The 16,980-nt window shown below is 35.8% G+C and overlaps 1 protein-coding gene across 2 annotated transcripts in view; it reads right to left on the bottom strand.

Moving 5' to 3' along the window:
* Positions 1–4,102: 4,102 nt before the first annotated feature.
* LOC145996913 (leukocyte surface antigen CD53-like) overlaps positions 4,103–16,980 on the bottom strand; it is a 38,999-nt gene continuing 26,121 nt past the window's right edge. Inside the window, exons 7-8 of one of the 2 annotated variants that reach the window (XM_083133480.1) lie at positions 8,464–8,595; positions 4,103–4,241 (exon numbers count right to left, since the gene is read on the bottom strand). In XM_083133480.1, the coding sequence (XP_082989606.1) occupies positions 4,197–4,241; positions 8,464–8,595 (177 nt within the window). In that variant the 3' untranslated portion in view covers positions 4,103–4,196. Of the gene's footprint in view, positions 4,242–8,463; positions 8,596–12,252; positions 12,376–16,980 lie in introns of those variants that run through there. The other variant, XM_083133481.1, reaches the window with a different exon arrangement.

Raw genomic sequence — 16,980 nt, 5'->3', positions numbered from 1 at the left:
TTTAAGTTTTTTAATTGTTTTGCTGGATTAAAATTTATTAGAACTGTTTTATTAACATTCAGGGAAAGCTTGTTGTTGTTTAGCCAGGTGTTTAGTTGTGTTGTTGTTGAAATTGAATTCTTTTGAAGTTGCTCATATTCCAGGCTTTTTACTATGATATTAGTATCATCTGCAAAAAGTATTGTTTGAGACTCTGATAAGGTTTCTGGAAGATCATTTATGTAGAGTAAAAATAAAACTGGTCCTAGAATTGAGCCTTGCGGTACAACTGTATTGAGGAACAATTGGTCTGATTTGATTTTGTTAATATCTACATACTGACATCTGTCTTTTAAATAAGACTTGAACCATTTTTTTGCTAAACCTCTGATTCCATAATGGTCCATTTTATCTAGTAAAATGCCATGCTGAACCAAATCAAAAGCTTTGGTAAAATCTAAAAATAATCCATGCACATGCATTTTTTTGTCTCTCGATTTTAGAATGTTATTTGTAAATTCAAAAATAGCTTCTGATATTGACTTACTTTTTTGGTATCCAAATTGATGTTTGGATAAAATGTCGTATTTTTCTAAGAAAGTTACTAATATATTTAGCATAATTTTCTCTATTACTTTAGAGAAGACCGATAAAAGAGAAATTGGCCTATAGTTTGAGCATTCTTCTTTGCTGCCTTCCTTGAATAATGGTCTCACTTTTGCTATTTTGTACTCACTAGGAAAAGTACCTGTTTCTAAAGATGTGTTGCAAATACTTACTAGTGGTTGTAAAATACTATTCCCACATTTTTTTAGTAGAGAACTTGAAAATTCATCTGGCCCTGATGAATACTTATTTTTTAAATTTATAATTACCTTCTCGACTTCTCCCTCAGTTACTGGTGTGAGAAACATAGTGTTTGTGTTTCGGGGACTGTTGAAATATGTTCTTAATCTAGGTGTAGAGATTACTGCATTTTTATTTATGGTATTGGGAATGTTCACAAAGTATGTATTAAAAATTTGTGCTACATCAAGGGGATTGCTTATTTTCTCTCCATCAGCCATTATTTCAATTTTTTCATTCATGTTCTTTCTTTTCTTACCAGTTTCATCATTAAATGTCAAGATGAGAACAAATTTAAGTGGGCATTTGACCCCTGTGGCATTTACATGAAACTTGGCAGATTTATAGAGGAGTGCAAAGGAAGAAATACATGTTTTTTTTTGTTTCGGCTAAAAATCTGTTCTAGGGGGCAACCTCCCCTCAAATGTCAAGATGAGGTCAAATTGAAGTAAGGATCTGACCCCTGTGTCCCCCTCCGATTTTCATGAAACTTCGCAGGTGTAGAGAGGGGCCCAAAGGAAGAAATACGTGTTTTTTTTGTTTCGGCTAAAAAAACTGTTTTAGGGGGCAAAACCTGCCTCAAATGTCAAGATGAGGACAAATTGATGTGGGGATCATCTGATCCCTGTGTCCCCCTCCGATTTACATGAAATTTGGCAGGTGTATAGAGAGGCCCTATGCCCCCTGTTTCTTCCTATGCCTTATTTACGTGGATTTGGGGTCAGATCTCCACTTCAATTTCTCCTCATCTTGACATTTGAGGGGGCCTCTATACACCTGCCAAGTTTCATGGAAATCGGAGGGTGAGACTTAGACCTCCCTTGTAAGTGTATTAATTAATTACAAATCGTGCACGCGCACTATATATATATGTGTATGTATGTATATTACATATATATGTATATTTTAGCAGGTAACAATATGTTATAAACACATTCTCAGTTTCCAAAGAAGCGCATGTGGGATGGCAAAACGGATCCGGATCTGAAAATTCCGGATCCAAAAAAATTTAGGATCCAGAACCAACCGGATCCGGATTTCGGATCCGCTAGGATCCTGATCTGGCCATCCCTAGTATGTATATGTGAAGTGAGAAATTCTAACATCCAATGAGAATATACACATTTACTTTATGCACTTATTTTTGTACTTTCATAGTTACCTCTCCCATGCTTATTCTGATGCCCATATTTATTCTTTTATATGATTCCCCTTTTGCCCTAAGCACTGTTAAAATGTACAAGGGTCGATCAAAAAGTATGCACAATCATCAGAATTTTCTTGTGTGAAAGGAGAGGTGAATGGGATTTTATGGGGACTTCATTCTGCTAGCTTCAAATTGACCCTGAACAGTGTCTCATTCCTTTACAGGTGAGGCAGCCAAAGTTATATCTTTCTATGTGGATGTGATTCAGAGTGGTGATGTGATTTCAGTATCCAGAACAAGCATGTTCTGGAAAACCATCAAAATGACAATTAGGCTGTCACTGATAAGAGGACTAGACAGCTCGTGGACCACACAGGAATGACAAAGGAAATGTTTTAACATTTATAGAAGGATTAGGATAAGGAAAATCTGTGTTCGGTGGACACCAAGAGTACTGACAAGAGAAATAATGAGAAGCATAAAGGACGTTTATGCTGATCTTCTAGAAAGTTCCATTGGTGGGTTTCTACAATGCTTTGATGGAGTTCATTTGTGGTTGTTTTGTAAAGCAAACATCAGTCAATGGATCACATAGGATCTCAGAAAAAGATAAGCCAAGGCTCTCAAGTCATACAGCCAATTGATAGTTACATTCTTTGGTGATCAAAAAAGAATCATCTTTGAAGACTTTCTGGAACAGGGGATCACCATTAACATTCATCTTTGGACAAACTCCAAAAGCCAAGAGTTAGAGGCACGCAAGGGACATCAAATTGCAATAAATCGTGAATTAACACAAAATACCATGACAATTGTCCCCTGTAATCTAAACTTAAAAACCTCCAAGATAATATCTAAAGCTAGCAATAAATCTTCAATAAATCTAGTACATGATGGCTGAAAGAAAGCCATCCACATTGCTCCTCCCCCATGAGAGAACCTTGTTAATGAACCAACTTTGGTAGCTGAGAGTGTTGCTTGTTTCATCATCTTCTCATTATTGTGATTAGCCAAAGAAGCAGTAAAGTTATTGTGTGTATATGATGCCCCCCCCCCCAAATAAGAAAATTACCAAAATAACTCAACATAAAAAATATTAAATGGATTTTATATTTACTGCATTATAAGTATTTTAGCAACAGAAAAGCATATATTCAAGGTTCTGCAGCATATTTGTTTTTGTATTGTTTCCTCACCACTTATTGCTACACAGTAGAGGAAAAGGTCTAAATATGGGACCCCTTTCTATTTTGTCATTTTCGGAGGAGAAAAATTAAAATATCAAGCACCTGCCTTTAAAATGCATATCTATGAAATATATACTTAAATGTAATAGCATGCTAAAGTATAGAAGGTCTCCATTTTTTTTTTTTAAAAAAAAAGCAATTTCCAAAAAATGGTAAAATTATGTATTTCAAAATTGTGGTCTAAATATGGGCTACTAGTAGCAATATTACAAAAAGCAATTAAAATTTAAAAAAACAGTCATTTATCGCTAAAACATTATAAAATTCATATTTATGAATAATCTGTTGTTTTGAAAATCACGCGAAATGAGAAAAATCGAAATTAAGAAAAATATCCAAATATTTGTTGGAAATGTGATCTCAGCATTAGACCTCATGTTATAGCCCATATTTAGACCATCATGCTATTTTTCTTCTTCAATTTATTTTCACTCTCTGTGGTACATATTTCACAAACAAATCATGACATTATAAAAGCCCACATTTGTTTTATGTACCGCTAATGTCATAACCTATACAAAGCAGATGACAATTCAGAAAACGCTGAGTTAAAACATACCTGCAAAAAGTTTTTGGAGGTCGTAATTCTGTGACAGAGTCCAAGGCCGAAACTAACCATTACTTTCTCTTGCAAATTGGCGCCGCAACCTTGTCCTTGACAGATAACCAGTTCCCATAGCCTCTGCCAGTCTGCAGCACCCGGGAGCACTGATAACTCCAGAACACATATTTAAACCTTTGCCCATATTTAGACCTTCTCCTCTAATTATTGATATTAAATTCTCTGTGAATACATACACTTTTGTGAAAAGTGTTGCAAAGTGTGATTTCTTTCATGAAAATATCCTTTATGGAAAAAATAATAAAAAGTCATATACTGCTAACATAAAAAAATATGTATTTATTATTTTACATGAAAGACCATACAAAATAAATGTCAGAAGATATCCCATGCATTTCTGCAGAACTCCTTCTTGTCACATGATAGCAAACAGTACCAGGGAGAAACACATGTCAATAAGCTGAAATAAAAAGACAGTTAATACATTACTCTTGGAATTTTGCATATAAAAGATATTGTATCTAAAGATATCCGTTTGCCAGTTACGTGGAGATAGGTAATTTACTCTGATAAGCCACTTTTCATTTTTTCCACGCAAATGTTCTTTGCAATCAATTTCACCACCCATCTGGCGGTTTTGTCAGGTGTGTACAGTAATAAGTAAGCTTATCAGAGTAAAATAAAAACATTAGTTAAATGTAACAGTATTTTTTGCAAAACATTTCAGAAGATGGTGCTACTTGCCTATACAGCACACAAATGTGCAGGGGACATCTAGTGGAGGTCTCTTGAATATTCATGCCAAAGTTCTGAACATGCAGTGCCGTGCACTGAGGAGTAGCGAGTCTAGCAATGAAGATTACTTTATTTTCCAGCTTTTTATATCATCATATTTATTATCCTATCAAAGTTGGGATTCATATGCAACATTCGTTTTAACACTGCCTTTTTTACCCCTTGGTGCAGCTACAGGCAGAATGAATGCCTCAAGCCCATCAATGCCTCAAGCCCATCATTGGATGCAATGGCTCATAGGACGTGGTTTTAGGTGTCACTTATACGGACTGGTAGGTGATGATTTTCCCTTGATGCCCTTTCATTCCACCCAAAAACTCAAGAAAGAAATTTCTGTAGTATTACGAACGTAATTTTTACATATTACATTTATGTATAATAGCATGATAGAATCGTATGGTTTAAATTTTTTATTCATGAATTGGTACAGTATTATGCATGACTGTCCAGTAGCCAGTGCATAACTGTCAAAGGTTTAGATGGCCAAATTCTCAAAGAGAAAATGTATATTCACAAATATCAATACTTATTTATTTATTTATTTGTACTTATATTATCCTATTGAAGAACAGCTAAAGAGCCTTCAAACAGCAGTTTGCCACTTCATATAAGAATGTGCATGTTACAAATTCAAAATACAAATTTAACAATAAAATAGTGCATAACAAAAGTACAGGAACAATTCAAAATACATAAAAAGTACATTAACATATACATCGTAAATACAATTTTAAGAATGGATAAAATCGCTTTAATTGTTGACAATAGAGTTTGGAAAACATCATTATATGTAATATTCTTAAACTATTGATTCTTATAGGATATGATGTAGTTTGTGTGGATAGTTTGGATAATAGATCGGGGAAAGACTAATCACCTTTAAATTTTTTTGCAGCAAATTTGTGATCATTTTTCTCTACTAGATGAAAGTGGTTCAAGGTTTAGTGTGTTCAAGAGATTATCATAGCTATAAAAGGACATAAACAATTTAAACGTGAAATACAAATAGGAAATAAATTTCATTTGTATATTCTCAATTAAGTCATTCTTGTGTTATTCTTATCTCAAAATTTATGTTTAAAATTTTGCCTAGGAATCCAGCCCATCAGGAGGGCACAGGCTTGATAATGGGTGATGTTTTGGAACTTGCAATTTAAGGCACTTCAGTATCATGATGATTGAACAAAATTAGAAATGAGTTTTATTTCATATGTACTCTTGTAGAATTTTGACACATGATAAATATAATGATTTTTGGATAAGATATAGATATTTACTGGATATAAAACAATGGACAAATTTTAGATATTCTTTTTAAACATTGAAACAACACTTTTGGATATCCAGAATTGAATATCTAAAAGATATCTTCTCGATATGCAGGAAAGTATATCTATTGGATATCCCAAACTCTACATCTATTGGATATCCCAAACTCTACATCTAATGGATATCCAGAAATGTTCACAATGGATATCCCTGGAGATTAGTGTTGTATGGCAGACACATTGGTTGAAGACCAGTTGTCAGCCAGGGCAACTGTTACCTTGATATTAACTTCTGACTCCCTGTTCAACCTTTCAACAATGTACTTTTTATAATGTTTTAACCTAAATCTTGTTTACCCTCCTCAAGAAACTGCTTGATATGGCAAAAGCTTGAGGAAGTGAAGGTCAAAACATTAAATATTATATTTGTGAAAATAAACATAACCTGTGGCAGAATCCTTCCCCATGCGAAAAGAGTAAGGAGGCAAAGGAGGGTGGAAATATTTTCTGGTGGCAGTCACATTTAATATACACCTTAATATTATACAAAAAAAATGCATATTTGCACTAAAATGCCATACATTTATACAGGATTTTTTGTTTATTTGGTGGTGGTAAGAGGGATGGTGGATTGGTCAACTGAGAGACATCCACTCCCAAATTGCCTTCCCTCTGGTGCCATGACTGAACAAAACTGTACTTTTATTTCTTGAATAGTACACTTCTATCTTAGCGATCCCTGTAATTATATGTACCTACTATCATAATAAGTTAACTAGTAATTATAACATTACATGATATTTAATTACAAGAAGTCCTCCAAAGAAACAATATACTTAAATATTATATATTATCACCATCGTGTGAACTAAGTTAGTATCCTTTCCCTTGTTGAAGTGCTACTGCCAGAACACAAATTTGTAATTATGCAAGTTACATTTTTTTTTCCAAGAAAAGTTTTGCTTTAGGTATAGTTTTTTTTTTTCCTGGACGATACAGAACATGAAATTATCGTACATGTTCAGTTGAGATCATATGGTTGCTAACAGTGTCCACCAGAGACTTCATAACCGAAAAGATAAATGGTATCCGAGTGATAATATGAATTTGAATTTGAATTTGAATTTGGATTGTTGTTTTAAGTCCACGTTATGCACAGATAGGCTAATCGGGACTGGACCTACAGTTTAAAGTGTGATTCCAACCACTCTACAATGTGCCTCCACTGGGTATTGAACCCGGGACCCCTTGATTACAAGGTGGCGACATTACCCCTCTGCTACTGGGGAGGTCTGAAGTGGTAATACACAGTGTGTCTTCTAAGTTTTTTAGACTGGCAACATTGTAACAAGATAAATGCTGCAATGTGCCATTTGGTACATGTATGTACTCACATGTAGTAAGTGCGTAGTGAAATTGGTGTCTGATTCGGTGCAATATTAAGTGAGTTACAGCTTTTAAACTAGTGCAGTGTTTTGTATCCTTGTCATGCATTTGAAAACAGAACAAAGAGTGGCGATTAGGTTTTGGGTAAAACTCAGTAAAAAACCCTTCAGAATCCTCTGAAATGCTTACGGCAATGAAGCCATTTGTCATTCCAATGTTTTCATTTGGCATCGTCGATTCTGTGACGGTCAGGAAGGTGTGGCAGATGATCCCAGTGAGGGTCGTCCATCCACCAGTTGAACTGGCGGTAATATTGAAAAAGTTTGACAAAAATTAAATGAAAACTGAACACAGTCACTGAGGATGATTGCTGATGATGATTGATGATTGCAGCTGTGTATAGATCAATTTTAAAGCACTTGCTAAAGAGATTATGACAAGTGAGAACAGAGCTGGTTGAAACCGGTGCTTGGTTCCTGCAGCACGGCAATGTGCCAAGCTACAAGGCAATTATTGTTCAACAGTTTTTGGCACTAAAACAAGTGATTATGTTAAACCACACACCTCATTCGCCATTCTTGACACTGGCTGACTACTTTTTATTCCCCAAATTGAAATCCCACCTGAAGGGCCAACATCTTGACACCATTTTGGAAATTGAAGGAGCTGTGACGAGGCACCTAAACACAATCCCAAAAGAAGATATCTGCAGGGGCATTCAGCAATTGTACAGCCATGTCACTAAGTGTGTGGACTTAGGAGGGATGTACATCGAAGACCAACCAAGACTTCTGGCAAGTCTCACATATTTACACTTTTTATTAAGCCAGTGTAAAAACTTTATAGACATTACGTGTATGAGTAGACACAATTTAGAGGCTTGTGCTTCCCAACAGCATTCACCTAGGGCCATGAGAACATATACAATCCAATAAAATACTCCTAACGTTGTTACATATAACACTATGTGACACATTCAGTAACTTTTCTTTCTTTTTCTTCCAATTTAGAAGCCACTAACTGAATATATGTTTTCTTTGCAGTTTTGCTTCTATAAATATTTATTTAATATCAAACAAGATACTGTTGTAAAGAACTGTGAAAACAAAAATTAAAGGTGTTGTAGCAAACTATCCACTAAAAGAAACTAATTATCCACAAAACTGAGACCATTCTATGCTATTTATAGTTCTGATATATTTAGAGAATTCAAAATTAGATGCAATTACTTACCATAAACACTGAATTTGAGATAGCAGTAGAACGATATATGTAGCCTACAAGTTGGACAATAGTTCTAACTCTGCCTATGCAGCCATCTTTGTAGAGAGTCATAAGATCAGATGCAGCAGTACAATTCATTTCCTGCAAAACATACAAGGTGTCTGGACTTGTAACAATATTGTAGTCACAGACACTTCTGGGTTGTAGCGATACCATTTGCTTTCAATGGGATCATTACAATCCAGAAGTGCTTGTGACTATTCCATTCCAATTCACTTACTATGCACTTACTATAATGTCTTCTACTTAGATATTTCAATATCACTCACAGACACCATCTCTTCAGTCACATGTTAGTGTTGTACACAGTAGACAGTGTCAAAATGTGCAGCATAATGCACTACAGAACTTTTGCATAATATATGGCTGCGATTGTGCAAACTTACATGAAACATCTTGGTTACATAAACTTCAATTACATCGATAATATATATATATATATAATATATATTTTGATAATATATTGTTGATGAAATCAAGAAGTAACAGTTTTGTAAAAAAAAAAAAAAGGTAAACTGCTCCCCTGTGTATAGCACCATGCCATGAAGGCATATAGGGGGTGTGGGGGTAATGCCCCACACTTTCTTGATCCGGTCGTGAGTGGGGGTGATGTGATCAGCATCACGCCCCTGACCGCCTTTACCCCCCAGGGTTTCCCCCAGGTACCCATGTTATTCGATGCTGGGTGGGCGCCGGGCCCGCTTCCATCGTTAGAAAAGTTCCCGGATTTGAACCGGCCGGGGATCAAACCCGGGACCTTTAGCATGGTACAAACTATTATAGAAGTCACATAAACATAACATTTATACATGCTGCATGCTTTCGGGCAAAGCTTCTCCTTACATTATCTGCTAAACTCTGGTTTTATAAAATCTGAAGCAACTATTTAACTACTGTAAGTTTAATTAAAATTTGGCTTATGCCTTGTGCCAAAATGACTTATTGTTGTTTAGTGAATTTTGAATCTTACAATTACTTTGTTTTATTGTTTTCACCAGCACATATTTTTTTACACAATATTTAAACAGATTCAAACAGTCTGCATATTTTTTCAGAAAGCCAAATACTATTATGTTAACACTAGAGATGAACTACTCTTACCAATTCTCACTGATACTGGTGCTTGAACATTGTAACAATTAAAAGTTGTTTTCGAATATTAAAATATTAATATATAAATATTCCATTGCAATTATACCACAACAATGTGCAAGAGTTTTTCTTAAAAAATTTCAAAGAATTACATAAGACATAACAGAAATATTGAAATAACTATCATTTAATTATGAAGATCGATTCACTTCTGCCACACAATGCTGGTGCAAAATTTAATGCAATAATGCATTTTGCATAATTTACAGCCAGGGACGGCGACAGGGATGGGCATGGGTGGGCAAGCGCCCACCCAAAAAATCCTGTGCCCAACCAATTGCCCACCCAATCAAATTCACTAAGTACATATACTTGGGGATATGTGAATGTTTCAATAAATAAGTGTATTCTGGTATTCATTACATGTATATTTTACTCATGAATATTATCTGTACTAGAAATGTTCACATATCATCATCCCATAAAAAGCTGTCTTAACTTTGTCATTAGAAAGCAAAAAGAATTACTACAGAACTTGAAACAAAATAAACTGTTACCAATTGAATACTTCTATGATTAGAAGCAGCTAGTAGGTTTAGGAGGTGCAAAATTATGCGGAGTATGGTCAAGATGAGATTAGGCTTTAGGGTGACCTTGAGGGCTGCAGCTCTGGGCCTTCACTGGGAAAAAGTGCTTGGAAAAGTACTGCATAAAAAAAGTAGGTACTTCGGATATGATGAAAAAATGTAGAAATGCTGAATCTGTGGAAGGAATTGGGTTGGGTCTTGGTGTTGTAAGCTCCAGGCCTTCACATATATACTAAATCCCGGCCTGGGCATGGTTAAAATAATCTCTAAATAAACAAATAAAAAATCCATCTTAGCGTTGCTTCCTCCAGCAACACAATAAATTATTTTGACTTTTTAATTAGGTCTACATTGAAATTCCAGAAGCGCCTCTTTCTTTATTTCATTAAACTTTTTACATACATGTCATCTTCAAATATCTACGTGGTATACAAACAACAACTTTGTATTTGTTCTACTAATAAATACTAATAAGAAGCAATTACTACAATACCGAGGTGTATAAATTTTGATGTAACAGTTATGTGGGTTTGGAAAAAGCTACAGAATTATTGAATTGATAATAACCTATCAGTTACGTAATCATGCGATGTTTCTTGTGATTAACTTACGTAGAATTAAAAGAAGAAAGGGGTTGGTAGGAAAACATTGTTTTGAGGGCGTCAGAGAACTAATCAATCACGATGAGAATGGTTTAAACTTTAGAAGCATCAGAGGTTCAGCCGAAAAGGTCAACAGAATCTGTAGATGCAGATGAAATAAAGAAAAGAAGGTGTCACGAAGTGTCCATTAGAAAATTTTGTTTGTTTGTTTTTAAATCAACTTTTATGCTCAGATAGGCTAATCAGGACTAAACCTACAGTTTAAAGTGGAGTCCGAACCAGTGTGCATTGTGATTCCACCAGGGGAGGGGCAGCAGAAGCCAGAACCTCTTCATTATAAGGCGACAACGTTATGGCATTGGAGAATAAAATATACAGAAGAACTCACAGGGAACGTGTTATATTATCACCATAAAAGATGTGTTCATTTAAGAGGGTGTATTGACAGAGACAAATATTTGAGACTTTCGGAAAACAACGTTATTTTTCACGGAGTTAGCTGCCTTGATCCAAGAATGAAACAATATGAAATTGAAACTACCACCTCAACTTTCGAAGGGGTATGAAGAGTAAGTTGTTGCTGATTCGACTGATTTGTTTTATGTGAAGTCACTTTTCTGCTAATTTTTCTAATGGTGACGATGAGGTTCAATGGTGATTAGGTGAAAGTGACGAAGGGCGAAAACAAATACACGTAGATGCAGACACTGAAAATACAACCCCCAAAAATTATTATTTTAACTGTGGTTCCAGGCACCAGAGATTCGTTCACCTGCAAGATTAAAGTTTCCAGGCTATACTGGGCAGGATAGAGGTTGACATTTGAGCGCTTTCGCAAAGGTCGCACCATACAACCCAAGTTATCTGTCAAAAAGAGATGAATTACCAGGTATGGTGATCAATTTCGATGAATTCCTTATGTCCGAAATCACATTCTACAAAATGTAAACTATTTGTTACCTCAGTGCATGTGTTCATCTAACCATATGTGTGTTACTTCTCCCGCATGAGTAATGAAGACTAACTTCAGAAAACGAATAGCAACTTAGCAAATAATCTCTTCAATTTTTAACAGATTTTTCAATGTTACTTGATTATTACTTTTGGGCGATGTTTTGTCAAAATAGCCTTTCATAAACCTTAGGATACTTTATGCAGAATGAAGAAAGAATTGTGGCGGCGATTAGGAGGAGCAAGGGGAAAAGTTCCCCTCGCCACATTTTGCCACTTGTTGCACCCGCACTATGGCCTCTTAATGCCAAGACTTTTCTACCACAAAAGTAAACTGTCCTTGCCCCCAAGTTTTGGCACTCGTCACCGTTACTGCAAATATACATTCAGATACATTTGTCAGTTGCAATAAGCTTGTAAGCCAAGAAAAGTGATCATGCATTTAAATTACAAAAAAGTAATTTAATTCTTCACCATTGCCTACCATCACACTTTCTATCACTGTCGCTGGATATATAAAATTGAGTATGTGCCTTGTATTTTTTGCACTTGAAGAACAAAATGTGATGCACCGATTCACATTTATTTCACTATATTGACATGAATGAAAGAGTGTGGAAGGTAACAAGCTGAAAAAGATATAAGAAGGCATTATAAAGAGTAAAAAAAAAAAATGAAAAGTAAAGGGAAAAGAAGTGTAGGGAAATCGGGAGTGTAAGAGAGGAGGGGGTACATATACATACATATACGTATATGGCCTTACATTTATACCTGCCCACCCTAATCTATCAATATACAGTTTGCGCCCACCCGGTGAAAAATTTCTGGCGCTGCCCCTGTTTACAGCATAATTAGACTTGTGCAGCATTTAATTATAGATTCCAGAAAGTATCTGCTGGTATCAGTGATTATAAGTTTGAAACAATCCTTTCTGATACCGATACATTAGCCACCAGTAATGACCTCAGTCTTAAATTACAGTACATTAAACATGCCACCAAAACAAGTGAAGGAATGTATTTTAAACTGCATAGCAAAACAATCCTTTGACAAACAAGGCCTACCAGCAATTTTGATATTCTGATGCACAGGCAGTGCACTAAGTCTCATCTCTCCTTATTTCTGGCAGTCTAGACCAGATACATTTATTATTTAACAATACTTAAGTTCAATTTACAAATAATTTTGATTCACTGCTATCTCTATCAACAAATTTCTCCTTTCCCCATTAACTTTCCCCGAACATTTTTGAAAATGTTGCACCAATATCATTTGTGAAATTTGTTTGGTTGTTTTGTATCTTGCTTGATTCTAGGGTCATGTGTGAAATTTATTAAAGGGAAGGGGTGTGGAGTATTTGCCTGAACTGTGTTTAGATGGGGATGTGCTTGTATGTATGATTCAATATAGTGACAATATAAAAAATGGGGGATGATTTATCCAAATTTTCTCCATGGACCAGGGTGGCTACAAACAAGCAGAAATGAAATTCCCTGACTTTTCCAGGTTTTCCAGGACAAAATTTAAATTTTTCCCTGACAATTACAAATTAAACTAAATCCATGTTTTTGCAAATTGAAATAATAAACTCATACAGATCTAGGTATGGATTTGTTAAGTACCAATATTATCTTCTATGAAATTGACTCAATTTCTCTATTCTCTATGATTTGAATTCAAACTGCAAAATAGTGAATTTGGAAAATTATTACAATTCACAAGCTAGGGAAGGATTACGGAATTTTGTCATACGCAGTAAGTTTAAAATAAAATACTTGATTATTTTTAAAGCTACGACTTTAAAGTTATGAAATTAGAGTGAAGAGTGATTCATTAAGAAATACAATTTGTAATTTATCAGTCTCCTTATACATTCTCGGTATTATATGTTGATATTTCCACTGAGGTTTGGAACCCTTTGCTTGCAAGAACCATGAGTGCGGACTCATTTTTCAATGCATAAAGCTCTCTTCCCTGTAAAGTAACAACTTAACTCTTTCATATAAGTGAAACAATTGAATCGAACAAAATAAAGTGTCATATTTCCTTACATTATCAATGGGATTTCTGCTTCAGTACAGTATACCCAAGTACTGTGAAACTGACAACATGCAGTTATACCATTAATGCTGTCGAAAAGGGTATGTAGGTATTAGAAATTTAACGCAAGGAATTTATAGAATTGCATTGTATAGGTACCTGATTTAGCTAACCAAACACTAAAACAGGAACACTCTAATAATAAAAGCTTCTGAAAGTTTATATACGAGGGGCATCCTAAAAAAAACCCAATGGTGCCTATAAGCAGCACTGGTGGTCAGAGATAGACACACACCCATGCAGGCAGGAAGAAGTGGCATGTAGCAGTAATCTGGTACAGTTGCAATGCAGCCGTTTTAGGACAGTTCTAGGTTAAAGATTGCAGCTCTCATACAGTCTCCCACTGACTGCGATGTAGCCTACGTGTAGTAATCAGAGCCACCAGCAATCGTGTGAGGTGTGCAGACCGGACGTCGTGAGTGATAGTATGGTCAGACGATGGTGCAGACAATTCACGGAAGGCCAATCGAATGTGCACAACCCCATACAGCTGAGTACATGCGGGGCCCTTTGCATCACTTCAGGTGAGAAATCTTGGCCCACTCCCTGTACAGCCCTGGCCTTGAATGTACCGACTTTCATCTCTTTGTTTAACTGAAGAGGTTTCTGGCAGGGCAAGGATTTGACAGCTACACTGCGTTAGAGATAGTTCCAGTCTTTGTGTCCGACACATATACCATGGGCATACAAAATTTAGTGCCATGCTACTACAAATGCCAGAATAACGGTGGTGATTATGCCGAAAATTAGGTTAAGACTCACTGTTACTAATGCAATAAATTACAACTGATATTCATGTTTTATTTATGCCTAATAGGTAGGGACCTTGATATTTTGTTATTTTTTTTCAAATTGGTGTATTTTCTTATTTTTTTATCTTTTACTATACGGCGTTATTTTTCTCAAAATTCACATTTTCATTTTAGCGCATTTTCTAGCAAATATCTGAAATTATTCCTTCATGGAGTTTTTAAACTAATGTTTCAAATTGTAAGTCACATGGCTTACGCTTCTTCGTGAGAGTTTGATATCTTGAAAGTTATTTTCCATACCCCTTTTTTAATTTTAAGGTAAGGATTTTAGATAATGGAATTTTCCCCGTATATACTGAAGGGTGCATAATGACCATAAGTGGCGACGCACCCAAAAAATTAAAATCAATCAATCTCACGTGACAGATACCGGTATATTATGGCACCAAACATTAGCATTATCTTTTTTTGACTTGTCAGTATTACGTTTCCCAAAATTCACGTTTTTTTTAGAACATTTATCTGCCAAATATACCAAAACTTAATACTCCATTGTGCTTTTAAACAATTATTTTAAATTGTAGATCACATGGTCTACGTATTTTCGTGACAGTTTGATATGTTGGAACAGATTTTTGAGGAAGTAAAAGTAAATAGCTCCCCTGCACTTTTCCATGAAGGTGTATAAGGGTGTGTAGTTAGGGCCCCACACTTTCTTGATCACGGCTAAAGGTGGGGGTGATGTGATCAGCACCACCCTCCTGGCTACCTTTATCCCTCAAAGTTTCCTCAAGGTACCAGCTTCATATGATGCTGGGTGGGTGCCGGAGCAGTTTGAATAGGTGGAAAACATCCCGGTTCTCCCCCGTAGGGAATCGACCCCAGTCTCTTGCATAGTAGTCAGACGCCCTAACGACTGGGCTCCATTATTACTCGCTCGACAAATGTCGATGGAGCGCACTTAGCTTGGTAATTCAAAACATATCTCGTGCGACAAATACGAAGATGTGGTGGCTCCCATGTGACGGTAGATACGCACTCGATCTCCTGTTAGAACCCTGCCACTTTACTCTGTGATGCAAATGGTTTTGATAGAAGTTGAAAAAATCGTGGGAAATACATGATTTAATGTGGCTGTCGGAATTATTCCATGGTATAACTCTATAGTTTACTCTTGAGTAAAATGTTGAAAAACTTGCATGTTCTATGTACACAAACATGGCCTAGAAAAGACAAGAATGTTGGATTTAATTTCGATATTTAAAAAGGGCAAAAAATGTGTCCAGACATCACTGCACATTCCTAAACATAACTTCGCAGCAATTAACATTTTTCACGGTTTTGGCGATTGCGAAAAATCAATCGGAAATTGCTTTCTGGCCACCCCTCGTATAAATCAGTAGATGGAAAGTGAAAATTTAGCAGGGCTGGCAGAAAAAAGTCAATTCTTGAAGAAAGTGATTTGCTTTTATGATTGAATGATTCGAGTAAATATGACATTAAAATATTTACGTATTTATTATTAGTATTTTATTTCATAATATTGGACATTAACCTTACTCAGTGAAAGATTAATGACCATCTCTCACGAGTTTAAATAGACAGGACAGAGAGTGGCGTTAATTTCATTGCAATACTAGTGTTGCAGTAAATTTGAGGTTGGGAGCATGCACTTGCCAATTTTTATAACGTTCACCAATGCAGTTTATGTTCACTTTTTCGTGATAGTATTCAATATATATCCAGTTTTGTTGGATTCTTCTTGATGTCTAAGAATAGTGCAATGTCATTGTAAACGTATGTTAACTTGTGCGAAACCAGTAATACGTCAGGATGATGAAAGAAAACCTTTGTAAGGACTGCTACATTAAATGAGGTGAAGTGAGCCAGAAGAGTAATAAAATTCCAGCAGCACATTTGCAGTCTAAAGCTCTTCTTGTTCATGCATACGATTTTTGTTGGATGTTGCAGTCCCATGCATGCAATTTCTGTCACATGTTGTAGTGAGATAGATACTTTGTCGGGTGGTGATATTCGACAAAAATCGTATGTATCAATGGAATCTATTTGTTTCCATGTTCCTTCAGTTTGCCCAACAAAATGACTTACTACTACGTCCGACAACTATCGGACGGCGTCCTCCCTCCCATCCCCTCCATCTGTTGACAGTTCTGTCTCCTTACTACTCCCATATGGACAAGAAAAAATAATATTTAGAGGTTTAACCTTTACTCCCCCGATGATACCATATGGTATCATAGTGCTGATTACGATATGAATGTGCTTTTTGGACCTTCATACTCTAATGTTTGGGTGGAAATTCTGACACAGGTCAGGTCTGGAGCAAGCCTGGGAAATTCATATTGATGACCAACCTCCCCC

The sequence above is a fragment of the Lepisma saccharinum genome, chromosome 13 (genome assembly GCF_977018435.1).
Source record: "Lepisma saccharinum chromosome 13, izLepSacc3.1, whole genome shotgun sequence".
Classification (NCBI taxonomy): domain Eukaryota; kingdom Metazoa; phylum Arthropoda; class Insecta; order Zygentoma; family Lepismatidae; genus Lepisma; species Lepisma saccharinum.
This window is presented reverse-complemented; position numbering and strand designations above follow the sequence as displayed.